This window comes from Lissotriton helveticus, chromosome 6 (assembly GCF_964261635.1).
Source record: "Lissotriton helveticus chromosome 6, aLisHel1.1, whole genome shotgun sequence".
Classification (NCBI taxonomy): Eukaryota; Metazoa; Chordata; class Amphibia; order Caudata; family Salamandridae; genus Lissotriton; species Lissotriton helveticus.
In genome coordinates, this window is record NC_136067.1 from 818,164,002 (window position 1) to 818,185,090 (window position 21,089).

The window sequence follows — 21,089 nt, forward strand, 5'->3', positions numbered from 1 at the left end:
TTCCAACCAGTTCAGAAAAAGAGGGCAAACCCCAACAACTGCCTAAGAGGCTGTAACCTTGCTAGCTGGGAAGAGAGATACTGACACCAAGGTAGCACCCAAACAACTGCCTATGAGGCTGTAACATTGCTAGCTGGGAAAAAGAAGGATACCGATACCAGCGTAGCACCAATATAATCTAACCAATAACCCTCTCCTCCCCGCCCACAAAGTAAGTTCCTCTTAATCATAAGACACCAACAATTACATTGAGCCCCTGCTTTTGTTTCAATTCAAGCAAACAAAATATCACTGGGGTTTGATGCTATATGGTCTTTTTCAAGTTCCTATCAAGCATACTCTTTCAAGTTCAACCTAAGGAGCATAAATGGCGAGGGCATACATTGCTGTCGGGCCACTCTTCTTTCCATTCCAGTGAGGGCAGCACAGTATAATGGGAGAGACATGAAGACAGTATAGACCGTCGCACACATAAGTGGTTTTCTGTGCTGCCACAGTAAACCATCAAGGCTTACCGAAAACCATTGTTAGGGACAAGGGTAAAGGAACTATGTCTTTAGGACTTTATTGGAGGGTTTTTTCAAAACATACAAGTGTTTCTGTCTGGCATTCAGAATTGCAATTGCATTTTATTTTATTTATGAAGGGTATTAACCCAAATATCTCCATGGAAACACAATCCGCAAGTGGTCATTACTGGTTCACACTAATATTGTATTTTTGGCCCCAAAAATACAATTGTAATATGACTTTCTTCCACAAAACAGCTCACTTTAAAAATATCAAGATATGTAAAAAACAATACACTGTTCCTGTAGAGCTGAGTGATGCAGCAGAACCCAGAGCAGGAGAAACGAGTCTAAAGTGCAGTCTCTTGTCTCTTATACAAAACAGTGTACCATTTTGATGGAAAGCAGGATTTATGGCATGCCGAGGAATCTAGCTTGGGTTTATGAAGGACACGGAGCCAGTTTGGATCTGAAATGTCTGGTTATGGATGTGGGGAGCATGCCCATACTGAGACGATGTGTCCAAAGACAGGGAGTGGTTTAATGTCTTGGACATGTTTGCATTTGGATGGCGCTCTATGCTGAGCGTAGGTGGTGCAGTATCTTGGCTCATGCATGGCCGGCAGCTAGATTCCCGCGTCAGGTGGCCATGTTGGGAAGCTTCTGTTGAGATCTCGTATTCTGTCACTTGTCCCTGCAAGTGTACGGTGCTCTCCTCTGACAAAGAGAGAACCGGTGCTTGTTCATGCTGTGCTGATGCAGTGGAGCTGCCCATCAAACCAATGGCCCGGATGTGTTCTGCTTGCTCTTGTGCAGGGATAAGAGGTAAGCCATGAAGCAGTGGCTGAGGGAGTAGTCCTAGATTTGTAGCCTGCTCTGCTGTCATGGTCTGCGGTCCTTCAGAGGTGACAACGCTGATCCCATGACCGGGTATGAAGTTTATGTTATGAATGCCCTCTGCGACCACAAGCTGTATCTCCTGTTCACCAGAGCTAGACAGATGGTACTGCTGCTTCTGAAGGATATTTCTGACATCCTCACTGGTACTGCCACTTCGTACGCTTGCCGTCACCTGCATCGAGAAATGTTTTTCTTTGCTGTGATTTTTCAAGTGAGTTTTTAGGTTATCTAGACGGGAAAACTGCACATTGCAGTCAGGGCAGGAGAAGGGTTTCTTGCCAGTGTGTAAGATGCAGTGTCGCCTCTTGGCACTGGAATCGGAGAAGGATTTTCCACACGTGCTGCAGGAATATGGCTTCTCTCCTCTGGAAGAAAAAAGAAAGAAAAGTTTTCATGGCTGACAGTCATCAAATTTATGAAGTCAACACTTTACATTTTTTGGACTATTTAACCGAGTACATGCATGCCTCCAAAACATATAGTGTAGACTGTCCAAATGGGCATACTCCCACTCTACTTGTGACCTTAATTCACATAGTACAATCAAATATTTTCGATGTTTTATTCTTCAGTGTTAACAGTTTTTTTTTTTACAAAATGGCTTCTCATTGCCATTGATTAAAAAAGCCCCAATGGTCTGGTTATTGAGAAGATGAGGTGTGTATTGTTGGGTGCGACTACTGTAAAGGGCCCTAGCTGGTGTTCATGGCTGTGTACAAGAAAAGCAAATGCTAACTTCTCCAATTAAATCAAAACAAAAGCACTTAGCTTACAATATTTAAGAACCTTAGATCAGACCAGTGCGGTTCAATAGATTTATTGATACTTTACAACAGAAATCTTTTTTGGCAATATACACATTTTGTGACTCAAACACAAGTTCAAAACATACATAAAAGAATATGTACCCCCATTTGGCATTCATTCAAACTTTTACATACTCTTTACCTGCAGACACAACCAACATACTTTGCCCCATGTGTGACTCTCAGAAGTAGAGGTTAATTCTTTTGAACATCTTCCTTTTATGGTGACACTTTTTATGAAGACAAGATGACTATAACACATCGAGTAGGTACCTTATTTCTTACCCTTTTCTCCCTTTCAGCATGATTCCTAACATGTACAGTAAAAGATGGACCATTTACCCAATTTATATACATCACCTCCAACGTTCTATCCACAGTGTTTTCAGCTATGTCTATGACGATGGTATCTAACACAACTGTGTTTTTTGGGATGAAGTCTATATACACTTACTAGCATCCTTGGGACTCTAGAGCTTCCCAGTCTGTTGTTCAATAATCTCTTTTCCCTAGCCTTTCGTTATATCAGAATTTATTATCATTAATAACTTTGTATATTTTCATATTTCAAACCGGTTTTAGACCTGATGTGAGCTCTCTTTAGTGTTTGGATCAAGTTCAGATGGATGGCAGTTGCCACCATATAATAGGTACAGACATCAACCTGCTGATGGTTGGACTATTTTTGTCAAGAGTTCTTTAACTTCCAACACGCGTGTCGGCACAATTCTGTTCATATATATTTTGTCTCATAAATAAGAGAAAGTACATAAAAAGCTCTCAATCTGTATGACAATGTAACTCAGAATCCCAATGATAAAATGGAACTATTGTTACTATATTGTGATATAACTGTTTTTACTGCTTGAATTGTATGTTTTTGTAGAGTATGATTGGGTGTGAGTGTTATTTAAACATGCTATGTTGTATTGTTTTTTGTTCTCTTTCTTTTATGTATGTTTTGAACTTGTGTTTGACCTCACAAAATGTATGTATATATTGCCAAAAACATTTCTATTGTAAAGTATAAATACATCTATTGATGATAAATAAATTATAAACCAAACTGATCTGATCTATGGCTCTTAAATATTGTAAGGTACGTGCTTTTGTTTTGATTTAATTGGAGAAGTTAGTATTTAGTTTTCTTGTAAGTTTCCTTCCCTGGACTCTCCACTATTGTGTCACAGGGACCCTCGTTTGTTTTTGATCGGTTTTCACTGTTGACCTCATATTGCACCACTATTCGGGGAGTCACAGGGCCGCAAAGGAACTTCTAGCTTATACATCCCTATAGCCTTAGTTTACGGTGAAATTAACTGAGAACTCTATGTGCATCAGAGTACCTGTCAGCAGCTGCCGCCCATAAAAGTGATACAGAATTGGGAAAATCAGTAATTCAGCTAAAGAGGTTTAAGCATCAGTTCCCTTTGAGAAACCATTATTTTCCAAGCACGCCTGAGGGACCAAGTCTGAAAGCATTAATTGGAGTTCCATGCGAGTCCAGCTAAAGAGGATGTAGTTAATTTAGTGTTACTAAATTAGACCCTTGGGTCAAAAAGACAAAAAGCGAATAGTGCCAGGGGTACAGTCTGCACTAGATTTAGCATTAAAGTAAATGGTATAATTAGCGCTAGAGTGGCATACAAAATTACTTATTTTACATAGCTCTTCACACTGCACTTCTGTAGTTTCTGCTTTGTAGGGTATCGAACCCGTGACCTTCAGATCACTGCAGATGTCCAAAGCGAGAGGTAATTCTCTTAGCAATCTTGCAGGCATGTCCAGAGCAGGTTCAAGATTCTTGAAACAGAAATGCTTGTTCCGAGAATGAGTTGAGAGACCTGTCAGCACACACCAGGCTCTCAAAAATTAAAAGAGATGTCCGCAGAAGGAGCAACGATGAGTATAGGAGGGAATGCCAGGCACTGGGAGCATATTACATTACACTGAGGAGTACAAAAGAGCAGCACATCTGACAGCAAGAGTTTTTTTTTTTTTTACCTCAACGCTACTGCTATCCCTTCCCAATGATGTATGTTCCCTCTCGTGTCTTTACTCCACTCATGCCCATTCCCCCATCATGTTCTTCAAAGTTATTCTTCCTCTTGTTCCACCTCCCTCCACATACTATTCACTGCCCGGCCTCCTTCCCCCATATTTTATACAATGAAGAAGATTGAATGAGGTAGTGGAGCTGCCCTTCTGTCCTGCTCCCTTATTTCTTCTCACCCAGTAATAGGTAGAAGACAGGGACGAGTGAACACAGTATAATCAGGGGCATCTTAAGGATTTTGGGGGCCCTGTTTAGATCATCTTTTAATACATGATACAGGTTCATCTCTTTCATGCCCTCTTTGGCCAGGTAACTGACTACACAGGCACACTGGTCTAAAGTCTAAATGTGTTTACATCTAATATTCAGGGATAGTGATGTGTGTTTTCAACCTTGTAACACAGAGCAGCTCACTAGTATTACAGCAAATCATCTCTGTGTCACCCTCCCATTTCTCTTATGCGAGGTCCTGCTTGAATCTAAAAGATTGTTTTTAATGGATGTTGCATAAAACAAACACATTGGTCAGCAAAATGTTGGATTAGTCTCACACATTACCCACATTAAAATACATTAAAGGAAAACGCCATTTGCAACAATATGTTTAAGAATAATTCAAGGTAATCAGGGCAAGACTCTCCAGAACAGAGATGGGTCCGTCAGGGACCCCCCTGAAATACTAGGGCCCTGGGCCAGAGCCCGCTCTGCCCATGCTTTAAAACGTCTCTGAGTATAATTCGGAAGTAGTATTTCCAGTCTATCTGTGCTCTGTAGACACAGCAGACAGATTACTGTCTGGTACTACATTTCAATAATATGTTTACAATGATATAACAAGTAAAGCTACCAAAATCATCCGGTCCAGGCGAGGGATAAAGCCAGTAAATAAAAGAACTGTATAAGGTCCTTTGGGAGCATACTCTACCCAACCAGGATTGAAAATAAGACAAAAATATCTATATTGCATTGTGGAGACCTGTAATCTCACATTTAGTTTGAGAAAAGAGAAAACAGCCACAGTGTCATGCCCTTTGCTAAAGCGCTTGGAACACATAAATACACACCAACTCTCCTCCATCCCCCAAATCCGTCTGTTCAATGGATCTAGGGTAGAACTTGCAAAATAGCTGATGACTAAGGTGAGCTCCATATCACTTGCAAATTTTGTAAACTCCAAAATACATTTTCTAGATCATACTCAAATACACAATGCAGCCCCATTCTAGCCCAGGGACGTCAATACCGAATTCTGATACTTCACATGGATGATGTAATCATTGAAAACGCTTAAAAGCATATTTATGTATTTTTAGTAAGCTGCTAGCTTTGGTGTGAAAACACTGAGTGAATGAACCACATAGTAAATGAACTGTACACAATTCTTGAAGGATTGGCTACCCTAAGGTGCTACTGTCATTAGTTACGTGTAAATGCCATTTGTTGACGTTTCGGCCCCACATAGAAATTATAGTGCCAGATTTTGTCTATGAAGGCCAGTGATCCTAAAACTGAGTGGAAGGATCACTACTTTGTGCATCTTCTTAGACACGCCCCAAGATACAAAATCCAAAACTGAGCACCGACAGCTGTTGGAAATACATGCACTTTTATCTACCCCAGTAGTAAGATACATCAAATAATACAGAATAGTGTAAGATGAAGAGGAGAAACATAGGAAAATGTGGCATACGGAAAGATACAAGGTCAGGTAAGTAGAGCATTTCGCACCACTATCCCCATGTGGGGATAGTGGTGCGAAAGAGAGATTACAGCATGAGACCATCAAGTGGCCGCCACTTTAGATGAATAAATGCTCCTCTCAATCTAGTGCTGATTCAGAGGCTAGCATGCCAATGCTAATCCCTAAGTGTGGTGTGCAATGGCATAAGGCAGCCCTCACATGTAGCAAGTAGGCTCTGAAAGGCTTATCACGACATGGTGCCCAGCAGTTCCCTCCTGTCAGCTGTCTCATCAGCTGTAGCCCAGAGACAGGCTCATTTGCTCGTCACCAGTCCAAAGAGGAAACCTGTGCTGTGACCGTGTGGGCTGAAAATGTGAAACAGACATCAAACAAGAAGTGGCTGAAGTGGGCTGACCCAAAGCAACCAATGACAGAAGAGGCCGACCAAAATCCCAACTCTTCGTATTGGTTTGTTTTAATCAGTGGTGGCTTCTCCGCTAAGGCGGCCCACTGCCTTCAAGCAGCAAAAGAAGAAAAAAATAAAATGATAATTTATGTTATAATCATTTTATTTTGTCCTCCTGCTGCAGCAGAATGCGGGAGGAGGCAGAGGGGTGCTGAAGAGCAGGAGAAGAGTGGTACAACCCTCTTAGGTGCGCAATGACTGTTTGGTCGGCCGTCTAGGGCTGCCCAAAACAGTCATGGACACTTTCCATATTCTCCATGCATGCTGCATTACAGCCTGCATTGAGAACATGCCCACTCCTCCAGCCCCTGGTAATCACAACGCTGCCTTTCTGCACAGTGATTGGCTGCAAGGAGCGTGGGCTGCTCTGGTGCTTCCTGTTTCCTGTTTCTCGCAAGAAGCCAGGAAGAGTACACAGGAGAGGCGGTGGCAGACTGCCAGCCAGGAGGGAAGTGTTTTTTTTTTTTTTTTAAATGATACCCTCCCAACCCCGCTCCTTCCCCCTCACCTGCCCCACTGCTGCTTCTAGTCAAGAGCCGCAACTGGTTTTAATAAGGTGAACTCGGGCAAATACCAAAAGCAGTCTGTATCCAGAGCTAAAAAAGGACCATGTTGTTCTGTAAACTCTGATGATCTGAGGTGTGTTTGATTTTAAGCCCCCTATACTGACAAAGTTTAGTGATAAACGTGGCTGTGTTTCCGTTGTGCACTAGGAAAGGTGAGGCGTACTGGTTAAGTTCCAGTGGCAGATAAGGCTAATGGCAAAAACGAATTAAAAACAGAAGACCAAAATATATTGTGCTGTACCTGTGTATTCTAATATGAGTCTGAAGAGAACTTTTTGCTGTAAAGGATTTTCCACACACCTCACATGTAAATGGCTTCTCTCCTAACAAAAAACAAAAAGGTTTACAGTTTTTGACGCAGAATACATGCAATGTTACCATTCATAATATGCCTTGCAAAAACCGCCACACTAATGACTTTATTTTGTTTATCATGGATATTAAGGAGGTACAATTAAAAAAAATATATATATTGAAACTGAGAAATATGCACGAAAATACATGGCTACTTTGCAGATGCAGTCTTTTTTTATATGTCTTTTTTTATTTAATGTTTTATACCTAATTCGACAACAGTTAATATCAGCGCTGTCTTACATCTCAGAATACCTTCAAGAATCAGTCCAAGCAGCACCCCCGATCCCACCACGTCTCCTTTCTCGTTGTGTGTTCACCTTGTAATTTTTTGTCAATTTGTCGCATCTTCATCTGCTAACTCCAGGTCCCCTTGGATCAGGCCCCAATATTTATTTATTTATTTATTTATTTAAGGTTTTTGTAGAGCGCGTAGTAACCCGGGAGCATCCCAGCGCTAGAACCTGCAGAATCAAGAGGGAGCAGCAGCGGAGGAAGAGGGGCATCATGGGAAAAGGAAAGTTTTTAAAGATTTCCTGAAATGGAGAATGTTTGGTTCGGTTCTTAGTTTGCGTGGGAGGTTGTTCCAGTGCTTTGCAGTATTTACCGAGAAGCGGCGGCCTCCAGACCTGGCTTTTTTCACTCTGTGTACCATGATGAAGTTCTCTTGGTTTGACCGGAGTGACCTGGTAGCTGCGTAAGGGGTAATGACATTTTTGAGAATTGGGGGACCTTTGTTGTGAAGGAGTTTATGAGCCAGGCAGAGGGCCTTGAAAACCACCCTCTCTCTGACTGGAAGCCAATGAAGTTGCTTCAAGGCAGGTTTAGCTGATGATCTTTTACGTCTTTTACAGGATCTGGCAGCTTTAGATCTCCATCTCCATAACTCTGACCCCACCCATAAGGCCGGCAACCTCTTAGACCCCATCATTTCCAACTTATCGACCATTTCGTATCAATCTTCATTACCGGTCCCTTGGTCGGACCATTTTATTGTAAATTTTTCTATCGAAATGGCCTCTTCTAACCCTTTCATGCCTACTCCCCCCCTCAAAGACAGTAGGAATTGGAAACGCCTTGATGCAGACAAACTTAATCTGTGTCTTTCTAATTCCAAGCCTCCCCTGTCTTTGAATCTGTCTACAGAGGAGCTTCCCTCTATTAAACGCTGGCTGACTAATGCTTTGGACTCTTGTCTCCCTATGCAAAAGAACAAACGACATATTCTCCATCTACCGGCTCCCTGGTTTACTGACGCACTCCGCTTAGAAAAATCTAAATGCAAAAAATTGGAGCGCACTTGGCGCTCCAATTATGATGCGGGTCAGAAAGCAGAATATAAGGCCGCTCTTAAAATCTACCATATGTCTTGTGATAGTGCGAGAGCTTCCTTTGCGAATACAACGCTTCTTAGGGCACAGAACAGACCTCAGGTTCTGTTCAAAATCGTGAAGGAGCTGTCAGGGGCTTCCGCTGCACCCAAGGCTCCCATTCTTGATACCCTCCAGTGTGAAGTTCTGGCCAACTTCTTCGTCGAAAAGATCGAGAAGATCTATGATACTTTCGACTCCTCTCCTGTTGTGTCCACTCATGTTGTCCTACCTGTAGATACCCCTCCAGTTGTTACGTCCTCCTGTAGTACCCCCATGCCTCCCAAACTTCTTGCCTGGGATCCCATTTCCCTTCCGCTTTTAAAAAAGTACTTACAGGACATAAAATCTGGGTCTCCGCTCGACCCGATGCCCCCTCAAATCCTGAGTTCTTTGGATTCCTCCTTACTCCTTATTATTTTGAAAGTCTTGAACGCCTCCCTTTCTGAAGCGATCGTGCCCGACGAATGGAAGCACGCAATGGTGGTCCCTTTATTAAAAAAGACCAACCTAGACCCTAACAACCCCTCTAACTTCCGCCCCATTTCATTACTTTCATGTTTCTCTAAAATCCTGGAGAAACATGTCAACTCTTTGCTTAATCATCACGTGGATTCCTCTAACTTTCTTCATGGTTCACAATCCGGGTTCAGGGCTGGCTTCTCGACTGAAACCACTCTCCTTGGTGTGTCGGAATCCATCAGGCAGAAAGTGGACAACGGGGAGACGGTGGCACTCATTTTGCTTGACTTGAGTGCTGCATTCGACACCGTCTCCCATTCCATCTTGTTGTCCACCCTGAGAGAGGTGGGTGTCGATGGTACTGCCCTGGCCTGGATCGCTAACTTTTTATCTAATCGCACGTTTCAAGTCTTTTCCTCTACTTCCGTCTCCTCCATTTTTCCTTCTAATCACGGTGTTCCCCAGGGATCTATTCTTAGCCCTCTTTTTTTTAATTTATATGTGAGACCCCTTGCTTTTTTGGCGGAACAGGCAGGTCTCTCTATTTACTCCTACGCTGATGACACTCAAGTCATCTATTCTCTTTCCACTAACAAACATCTCCCTTTCTCTTCTCTTCAAACCGGACTAAAACAGATTGCGGCATGGATGTTGGAGCACAAACTAAAACTAAATGGGGAGAAAACCGAACTGCTCCTGTTTGGCTCCGACACCTCGCTCTGGGGCCCACAACATTGGCCACCGGAGATGGGCCCCTCTTCCTATTCCAACCTCGTCTGCCCGTAACCTTGGGGTCCTCCTGGACAACCAACTGTCCTTCAGGCAGCACGTCGTGAAAGTCTCTGCCACCTGTACTACCATCATCAGGTGGCTTAGGAAAATCTCATGGATGCTGCCGGCTGACACCTTGAAATCTGTAGTCCAGGCTCTTGTCATCTCACGCCTGGACTACGGCAACAGCTTACTTCTAGGTGCCTGTAAGGAGGTCACTAATAAGTACCAGGTAGTGCAAAATATGGCGGTCCGCCTGATTTGTAATCTACCCGCCAGATCCTCAGCCTCCTCCCACTTGCGCAATCTACACTGGCTTCGGATCGAGAGCAGGGTTAAATTCAAGGCTTTATGTTTTATGCATAAAATCCTGACCGGAAAAGCTCCTCTCTATCTATCTGTTTTGGTGCAGCGATATCTTCCACCTCGCACACTTAGGTCCTCCACTCAGAATAAGCTCAAGATCCCACGCATCAAGAGAGCAAAAATGGGAGGTCGCTCTTTTGCTCTACTGGCGCCCTCTCTTTGGAACTCTCTTCCCTCCCCTCTGCGTTCTGAAAGGTGTTTCCTTACCTTCCGTAAGGGAATCAAAACCTGGCTTTTTAACTTGTAAGTTCGTTGACTTCCTTTCCTTTCTCACTTCAATATTGTTTCACACCCATAGCGCCGGGAAACCTACGGGTAGCTGAGCGCTCAAGAAATGTAATAATAATAATAATAATAATAATAATAATAATAATAATAATCTTGCTGGGGTGTTAGTTAGGAGCCTGGCAGCGGCGTTTTGGATTTTCTGTAGGGTATTGAATGTGGCTTCCGGGGCTCCCAAGTAGATTGCGTTGCTGTAATCCAGCCTGGACAAAATGAGGCCCTGGATCAGCAGTTTCCGGGAGATAGGGGGTAACAAGGGGAGCACCTTCCTACAAGCTCTAAGGAGTCCAAAGCATATTCCCGCTGTTTTCTTTGCCCGGACTCTGAAGGTCAGATCTTTCTCGAGCCATACACCCAGGCTTTTAACTTCGTTTTTGGGAGAAGGGGGGTCGTCTAGGCAGGCGGGCCAGATGTTGGGTGGCAGGGAGGCTCCTTTTTGTCCAAGCAGCAAGATTTCGGTCTTGGACCCATTGAGCTTGAGTGCGGAGGTGTTCATCCAACCATGGATTTCCGTAAGACAGCCGTGAAGATTGGAGGGTTCTTGGTTGGGGTGTGAGAGGGTCACCACCAGCTGGGTGTCGTCAGCGTAACTGATAATCGTCACTCCAAACGGGGTGACCAGCTCCTCCAACGGGGACATATAAACGTTAAATAACGTTGGGCTTAGTGATGAACCCTGCGGTACTCCACAACGGAGGTGGACCGCAGGGGAGTGGCTGTCGTTCTCCCAGACTTGGAACGAGCGGCCATCGAGGAACGAGGCAAGCCACTTCAAGGCCGTGCCCTTCACTCCTGTGTCTCTCAGCCGCTGGATTAAAACCTGGTGATTGACAGTGTCGAAGGCCGCACTGAGGTCCAGGAGGATCACTGCCACTGATCCTCCTGAGTCTAGAATGCTTCTGGCCTTCTCCACTGCCGCCAGGAGGGCGGTGTCGGTGCCCTGGCCTGGGCGGAAGCCTGTCTGGGAGTTCCTGAGCAGGTTGTTCGCTTCCAGGAATAGAGATAGTTTTTTGTTCACAAGTTTCTCTGTGATTTTGCTATTTCCTGGGAGGAGGGAGAGTTCCAACCATTCCATGTTTCCCCCATTTCTAGGGACACCCCCTAACCTCATACACCACTTTTTCGGCTAACATGCACCAGCTGATGCAGGCAATCTTGCACTGGAAGTCCTTGTCACAAGCAAATTGATTATGTGATTACTCTAGAGTCTATAGACTTTGTCCTTTTCACTGTGTAGTTTCTTGGAGCAAATCTGGTCCAATAAACTACACCAACTTTTAATGTATAAAGGTAATTTTTATCAGTACCAGGGCAGAGAACAGGTATATGTGACTGTGAATAAGTTATGTGGCGATCAGGGTTTTCAGTAGGAACCAGCAGTCATTTTTAAAAGACCTCGGACTTTTTTTCGCTATCAAGCGACTTTGATCCAGAGAAAAAGACAAATAGGGAAGAATGACGAAGAGAAAGATAGGAAAACAAGGGCATGGGGTACAAAGCAGAAACTGCAAGGGTGAGATAAAGAGAACGTGCAGTGTGGTGGAAGAAAAGAGCACGAGGTGAAATCAAGTCTATGTAAGCTAGGATTTCCACAAGCACTGCATCAGGCAACACTAGCGGTGGGCTCCTATGAACAACTGCGCGCACACACACGAATAAACAGAAGTTAAAGTAATGCTTTAGTTAGGTGGGATGTTCAGTAACAGCATAACATTTTAAACTCTAAAAAACACATAAATTTACCAGTTATAGTTTTGGGTATCGCAAGTAACTATAACTCGTACCCTACTATAACTCATGGTCCGCCATTCACTGTTTTCCTATCAATAATTTAATTACACATTGCTTGTTATGCTTGCTTTGTGGTTTTAGATACCTGATTTCAGATGTAATTATAACTTTATCTCCTTATATTGATGCATAACATTCATTCCTTTCTCTCCGTGTTGTATAGTTTGATGGTTTATCATATTGTCTGTTTTTCTTCATTCCTGTTTTATTTTTATTCTCTTTAATGTTCAATAAACTCAAACTTAAAAAAAATAATTTAATTGCACATGTTTCACTGATATAACCAATGATGTCACAGAAAATGTCATGAATGGTGTAATATGTGGGGTAATTACCAGTGCTTGGCGAGAGTGCGACTTATAGTTACCTTAAAGCACTAATTATAGTTACTTGAGATGACCACAATTATAACTGCTGAATTTCTGTGGTTTTTAGAGTTTAAACCATTACCTTGTTAATGAACATTACAACTAATTATAACGTTACTTTAACCTTATTTTTTTTCAGTGAATTTCTATTTGCTTTTTTCATGTAAACTAATATTTTATTACCAGATGTAAATCCATCACCTCGCTGCACACAGCCTTTGGCCGTGCTTTGCGGGTTGTTGGCTTCAGGTCCTGGCCTGTGGTCTGGCCCTGCAGCCAACACCTGCATGCAGCCAACACCTGCATGCAGCCAACCCCATGCTGCGTACAGCCTTCAGACATGTGTGGAGGGGTGTGGCTAATCCCTTCACATGCATCCAACCCCACCAAAGGCAGCCAACCCCACGCTGTGCAAGACCTTGGAATGTGTGCAGCCGGGGGCTGCCAATAGGGCCTGGCCTGTGGCCTGGCCCTGCAGCTAACACCGCGCATGCAGCAAATCTCACACTGCGCACATCGTTCACACGTGCGCGGCAGGGGGTTAGCAACAGTGCCTACAGCCAAAACCCACAGTTAGTCAACCCCACCCACAAACAGCCTTCGGCCATCCATGGAGGGAAGTTGAGCCTTTGCCACGTGGTGTAGGATTGGCCTTTGGACCTGGGTACCCCATCCCCCGAGGCCAAATACAATTTCACAGGAAAAAGGGGACATGCGGCCCACATCCCAGCATTCTTTGGCCCCGGAAATCTAAGCCCTCTGGGGCCTTATGCACGTTAGATGGCAGGGGTGCCACGTGCCCCCGCCCCCGAACCTTATTGTGGGGTAGAGATCCCCTCCTCCAGGGCCTTTTATTTTTTTTAAAGGGGAGGTGGTCTGTGCGGCCCCCCTCCATGAGCCTCACCAGGCCCTGGGGACAAGATTACCCAGGGTTATGTCTTTTTTGAAGGGGAGGAGGGCCACGTATCCCCCATCCCCAGGACCTTTTTTTACCCCAAGGGGAGTGGGTTGCACAACCTCCACCCGAGCCTCATTAGGCCCTAGGGACCCCATACCCCTGGACAGTATTTTTTGTTCAAAAGGGAAGGCGACTATGTGGCCCCCTCACCAAGATGTGTTCGGCCCCAGGGGACTCCAACCCTGGGTCCCAATCTCTTAATTAAGGGGGGACACACACTGCCTTTCTCGCCTGAAAAAGGCCCTGGGGACTCCGCACCTCAGGGCTATTTTTTTTAAGGGGATGGGCCCCCTCTCCAAACCTATTCTGGCTCCAGAGACCCCATCCATGGGGCCTATGTTTGATATTGGTGGTTAACCTAGTGCCCACCATGCACCCCGTTGGGGTCCACCTTGGAGATGGCATCGCTCCTGCTCACAGGGAGCAGGTAGTTACGTGCTCCCTCCAGGTGCTGCTGGCATCAGTGTGGGCAGGGAAACATATCAAATGTCTGCTCCAAGCTGGCAGGAGCATTTTCAAAGTACACAATCCTAACTATGACTACCCAGTGGCAAGTGCCACTGGGTAAAATATAAATATATATATATATATATATATATATATATATATATATATATATATATATATATATATATATATATATATATATATATATATATATATATATATATATATATATATATATATATATATATATATATATATATATATATATATATATATATATATATATATATATATATATATATATATATATATATATATATTCGAAGAGATCCTCTGCAATACCCCAAATGGAGAAAACAAGGAGTGGCACACCAGGAGGCTGCACAATTACTTTATTGTGCAATAAAAGCAAGACGATGCATTTTGGCGTTTAGCCTTTTTCGAGTGATTTTAGATACAGCAAATTCCTTTAGAAAAAGGAGTCAGCGTTCATGGACATAGAAAGCATACATTGCAACGCTATATGTGCTTCGCTTTGATCACAATTATAAATCCAGAATTATAATTTGTATAATGTGGCGCATTCAATTCATTTCTTTTAAATACAAATCATAATATGAAATTCATTATGTTGACGGGTAGCGCGGTGCCTCTTTTCTTACGGGATTTCATAAAGTTAATTCGAAATTGAAACACACGCGGTGTCGCTCCTGATTACATCCTAAAACATTCAAATATATATTTTTATAAATGGAAATTTACAAAGCGATATTAGCAATAAATTTTGCTACAAGGGATGTAATTAACATCGCTGCTAAATACAATTCTGCTCGTGTTCTATAAAATGTACCAATGAAGTTATTTCTCAGTTGACATTTCCTTATTTGTGATATTTGGCCCTTAATTAAAAGGCACACTATTTATCGGCACTACAGACCATACCCGAAATTTGTACAATATTTGGTCCATGACAGCCCTATATTCATTCGCGAAATTAACAGTTGGTATACATATTTCTCGTTACACAGCTGACATAATGAAAATTTAAGGTAAAGTACCTTTTTAAAATCACTTTTTGCTGTCACCATTTTAACGTACAAAATGATGAGTCATGTACTCTAATCTACTACCTCCACTCTGATTTCACCATAGGAAAAGCTATAAACTGGTGCATGGTGTATTAATGTGAAAGGGAATTTATTAGTGAATGAATGTACGTGGACACTAGTGAGAATAATTGAGATCTGGAGAGGGCACCTGGACCGTCTTGCTTCGTTGACGAAAATCTTTGCAATAGGTCACAAATGTGTACATATATGCTACATGAATTATACCATATATTTGGATCATATAGTATGAGTAGGTGGCCTGACCCTGAAGTCTCATTAGTGATAAAGTGACCCAAGATGTGAAAGTAAAAATGGAAAAATAAAGAAAAACTGGAGAGAGAGAGAGAACGTCAAAATCAAGGGCTAATACGCGTTGCCAACTCTTCCCCACTGTTTAAACCATTCAGGGTTTTTGTGTTTAAGTCAATTATATATCTTTACTCCAGGACTCTGAGACTTTTCTCCCTATCTCCACTTCGAATAAGAGGTAGAATTCTGTCTATTCCAAAGAATTTAAGGAAATAACTGTTGCTTTTGTGTTTCTCTGTGAAATGCCGGGCTATGGGATAACTAAAATCACAGTTGACCAAAGCTCAAAGATGCTGTAGAATTCGCGCTTTAAGTGGTGCTGCCTTTGTACTGGAGACCACAAGGGCACTCCAGCACACAGACAGTAACATCGCTGCCACAGTTCATCAATTTGGAAATGCTCTTCGTTGTGCCTACGCCCGTCATGTATGTTTTACGATTCCTGCCATTTCTGCAGGCCTTACATGAACTGCATGTCGTGAACCCATTGGGAGATGTTAACCACTGAGTTCTAGTAGTATCCTGAGGGTAACTATATACTAAATGATCTTCAGGGATTTTGGTCGTCTGTATGTCAATTTCGGAGTTTTGCCTATGTGTTTTCCTCTTATGGGGTCAGCTATCAATAGGCCTCAGTGTGCCTTCCTTGCTCTTCTTAAGTTTAAGCCCCCCTACTAAAAGTGGTGATCATTTTTGGCACCACATTTGTTGTAGCATTAAACCCAAGGTCTTTTCTAGCTGGTGGGTTAAACAGTAATTCTTTCAGTGTTTTATCTTTGACTTTATCTTTTGCCTTCTGTAAGACTGTGTCACTGTACCCCATCTTTTGAATCTATTTTCAATTGAGTTTTGTTCTGCGAGGAAACCTTCATTTGTGCTACGATTGCGGCGAGCGAGCAACAATTCCCCATACAGAATACTGTGCACTAAATGGGGTCGGGTGGTAGCTGGCCGCATGTAATACAGTATTGCCAGCTGCCTTCTTCCTGAACAAGCTAGTAGTTATGTTAGTTCCCACAATTTGTACACAGACATCCAGGAATTCATATTAATCTCAAATGATTTTGTGGGTGAACTTAGGATTTAAGTTATTAACATCCAATTATTGAATAAATTGCAAGGCCAGAGATTCAGGCCTGTCCCAAATCAAGAACAAGTAGTCGATATATCTGATCCAAATGGGTATATGGTCAGTATATCGTTCATTACCTTCTGCCCAGATCATTTGTTCCTCATACCATCCTAGGAATAAGTTTGCTAGGCTGGGGGCGATACAAGTGCCCATCGCGGTACCAGATTGCTGAGGGTATACTTTTTTTCAAATAGGTAGATATTTTCCTCCAAACAGTAGAGTATCATATCCTCTACCATTTTGTTGTGTTCCCACAGAGTGATATGTCTGCTTTTGAGGAAATACATGCATGCCTCAACTCCTCTCTTTTGTTCTATGCATCTATACAAATAACATACGTCTACGGCTATCATTGAATAGTTGCTCTCCCATTGTATGTCATATATTCTTCTTAAAAAGTCTGAGCTATCTTTACAATACGATCTTAAATTGAGAACATACTTCGAAAGAAACAAATCAAGAAAAATAGAAGTATTTTCCAATAGTCCCCCATTGGAAGAGACTATTGGGCGCCCTGGTGGATTAGTAGAGTCTTTGTGTATTTTGGGGAAAAAATGCAAGCGCCGGATTCGTGGATTGTCCGTTTTAAAAACCTGTATTCATCGTCATTCAACAGTCGTCTTTGATACCAATTTTTTAGGTGATCATGACATGATATCTTTTGATGGATAGTTTGTATCTATCCCAGTCAGTCCTCTCACAGCATGTAAGGTCAGCCAGTTGTCGTAAGGCCTCAGCTCTATACATATCCATGTCCATGATCACAATATTCCCCCCTTGTCGGAGGGCTTGATGATGATGGTGGAATCTTTATCTAGATCTTTCAATGCTTGACATTGATTTTAGGATAGATAGTCTTGTTTCTTGTTGATACTTCTACTCTTAGTTAGTTCCTGTATTACGGTAGAGCTGTACACTTCAATATTATCGTAAGGAACATTTGGATTGTACTTTGATTTAGATTTCAGACTACTGTGGCTTGACCGATTGGTTATTAGATCTAAATGTTCCAAAATTTGGTTGACATCCCCTTGTTGATGTTGATCACTTCCAGTTTCCAGGTCGCATAGGTGACACATTATGCCAATGTCCCCTACTTGGAGATCAGAGAAGACTGTGGTAGTGTCCTGTCCCCATGGTAATGTTTTCGATCCAATTGCCATTTTGTATAGTTTAATAAACTTTAATTTGCAGATGAACAAGAATAAATAGATCCTCGTGTCGGTGTAGTTTAGATCATTTGTGGGGCAAAATGACAAACCCAAGTGTAGCACGGATATTTCATCCTCTGAAAGAGATCAGGGCGATAGATTGATAATGGATTTGTTTTCGTTAGAATCCTCCATTTGCTGCACTTTCAATTGTGTTCTTCCTCCCCTTCTTTTGCTCACTCAGAGTCTTTTTTTGTTTCTTTGATTTTTCCTCTTTATGGACCTTTGCCTCTTGCCACCCTGTCCCTTGTTGGAGGTTTGTCCGGTTGTTCTTGCTCCTTTTTCTGTTTGAGAATTTGAAACTCGTGGAGGAATGTTAGGGAACGCTGACTCCTATTTTTAAAGGAATTTGCTGTATCTAAAATCACTCGGAAAAGGCTAAACACTGAAACGCGTGGTCTTGCTTTTGGTGCACAATAAAATACTTGTGCAGTCTTCTGGTGTACCTCTACTTGTTTTCTCCGTTTGGGGAATTGTCGAGGATCTCTTTGTCATTTAAATACGGCTGCTGTCACCCATATCGCTGGCCTGACACCGTGGGATTGGGAACCGCTAAGCACAGCAGTTTGCTGGCTATATAGCAGTTTGGTGGACTATATGGAGACTGCCAATTCAGGGCACATTTATGAATTGAATGTCTAATGTATTATTGCTTTTTTCCGCATACCAGATATGAAGTAATTGGAATGTATGATTGATGATTTATTGGATCTATCATTGCCCAATAGAGGCTCAATTATGACATATAGGAATCTGATGACACTAGAAGGGATACATGATTGAAACACAATTAAAATGTATTAAGATTGTAATCCCCCATTGTGTCATCACCTAGGACAGCGTACTTATATGTATGCAGAAACGATTACATTTGGACACAATTGTCTCTTTTTACGTATCATTGTTTGTACTTGTATCATACACTGTGTCATTACTGTTTTAACACATTCAAAGATGGCAATCATAATTCTTGTAACAAGAATGAGCTTAGTGAACCATCTTTGCTGTCTACTAGAAAACAGGTGACACATTGGATTGCACTTAATGACTGCGTGTAAATGTAGTAACCAACATCGAAAAAGGCTTACCCCTGAAACCAGTCTGTTGGTGCAGGAGGCTTGCACATTAAAAGAAGTATTTACTTTCAATTCCGTGAATGCGCCCGTTTTTTGGCTTCGTGAACTTTCACCAGAGTGAAGATATAATACAGGGCTCACCACCGCTTGGGCGGCACCCGGGACACGTGGAGCGGCGCAGGTGACTGAAGTTTTTGAAATTATTATGGCCGCTATCCTTGTTGCTGAGATGAAACAGGATGGTTTCTGATTCTTGATGCATCCTTACCAATCTCAAAAGACTTGGTGGCGGGAGGCGCATCGCCATTGAGGAGAAACCGAGGAATCGGAGGACACGGAACCATTGCGATACCTGATCAGTGAGTGAGCATCTTGTCACCGTGGCTCACTTATTGTTAACCAGCAGCAGTCCCGAAGGATTTGAGTTTTGATAGCAGGCCTCCTAGAAAACGTCCTTCTGAAAGAAATGTCATCAATCACGAAACGCGAAGAGGCAGCTGCAGATATCTTTAGGCAAGGTGCAGTTAGGAGCAAAGCAACACAAAAAGGAACAAATGCCACAAGCACCCTGACAAGCAACCTGAAAATCCTATACCAAACACTCGATAAAACCTGCGAGAAAGAAATGCGCATTGCAAAAGTACTTAGACTATGAACGGATTCCACAAGGCCTTCATATTTTCCCTGTTCCCTCATACGAAAATCCAGACCCTGAATTATTCAAAGACTGGTCCGAACACACCACGGAATCAGCCAAAGGCATGGTTAGGATCGTAATAGAATATGCCTGGAGTGACAGAGAGAAACTGTTGACAGAAATAAAAAATCTGGAGGACATGATTAGCAAGGATAAACACAAGAAACAAAGTGAAGACTTAAAAGAGGCCATGATGAAACGTCCTAAGGACTACGAAACAGTGATCCGCAAACGCAAACATAGTTCCAAAAGGACGAGCAGGACTATGCGATGGGTCGCATACTTACTTTTGCCCGCAAGTATGATGTCCCTAGAAAAAAGCTGGGCCAACAAGGTGTTGTTACACACTCCAACAGAGAAACCTCAGGATCATAGGTGGAGACCAATGAAGGCGAACAAACAACCTCAACCGAGGAAAAAGACAATATGGGGGAGCCCAGTTATTTTTGGGAGTACAAGCTGATAAGGGAAACAAGACAAAGACCAGCCCCAAGAACCCACCTTCCAGAACACCACCAGTCAAGAAACTGAAAACAAGGAAGGGTAAGAATGGATGGAGGGGAAGAACCTACCCCAAGAATTACCTGTAGCAGGGGGAAGAGAGGGAAATGGTATTCCTCCTTAAAATTATGGCAGTGATCACCTTATCACAAAGAACACTGACACCAGATGAGATCAAAGTGTTGCAGCTTGGTTTGATATTCTGCCCTACAGCGGAATTTGACTATGCGTAGACCCGCATAGATCTTTTAGTGTATATTCAGAAGCTAAAGCAGCAAAAAATTCATCTACTTCACCTTAAAAAAACAGCAAGTGGTGTAGGGAACTTAATATCAGATATGGATCTTCTTAGTGGGCATGACCCTGAGACACTAAGGATGCTATTATCTTTGGAGACTACCAGTGACAGTGGTGACCCAGAGATTGCGTAAAACATGAACACGTACCTGGAGGACACCGGAATCAAACAAATCGGTGGGGGAAGTAAATTTAAAAAGAAGTCCAAATTTATACCGAAAACTCCCCATGATACAATCGACGTCTTCAATGAAGACATCATCTCCGATTTAAAAAACTTGACGAAGAAAGGAAACAATCGAGAACAGCAATACAGTCTTATCAGGGAACAATGGCAATTGCGCCACTCAAATAGGATGACTCACTTGTTTTCAAACTGTCGAATAAGGGAGGAAATATAGTTGTCCTTGACAAAACACAATATTTTCAGGAGGCCAGAAGACAACTGGATGATATAGAATGCTATACTCCCATTATAAGGTCGGAATATGTGAAATGTATACATATCTTAGGGCATGTTGACACAGGATGAATATCTTTCTTTTCTGCGAAAATCCAGTCCTCCCCACCTTTTCTCACCTCCCCAAAGTCCAAAAAGACT

General features: G+C 42.6%; 1 protein-coding gene across 2 annotated transcripts in view; it reads right to left on the reverse strand.

Annotated features, from left to right (window-relative positions):
• Nucleotides 1-243: 243 nt before the first annotated feature.
• The window catches only part of ZBTB24 (zinc finger and BTB domain containing 24), a 191,147-nt gene continuing 170,301 nt past the window's right edge, over nucleotides 244-21,089 (reverse strand). For both annotated transcript variants that reach the window (XM_078648401.1, XM_078648400.1), the window contains exons 6-7: nucleotides 7,226-7,307; nucleotides 244-1,774 (exon numbers count right to left, since the gene is read on the reverse strand). In XM_078648401.1, coding sequence (XP_078504527.1) covers nucleotides 940-1,774; nucleotides 7,226-7,307 — 917 coding nt within the window. In that variant the 3' untranslated portion in view covers nucleotides 244-939. The remainder of the gene's footprint in view (nucleotides 1,775-7,225; nucleotides 7,308-21,089) is intronic.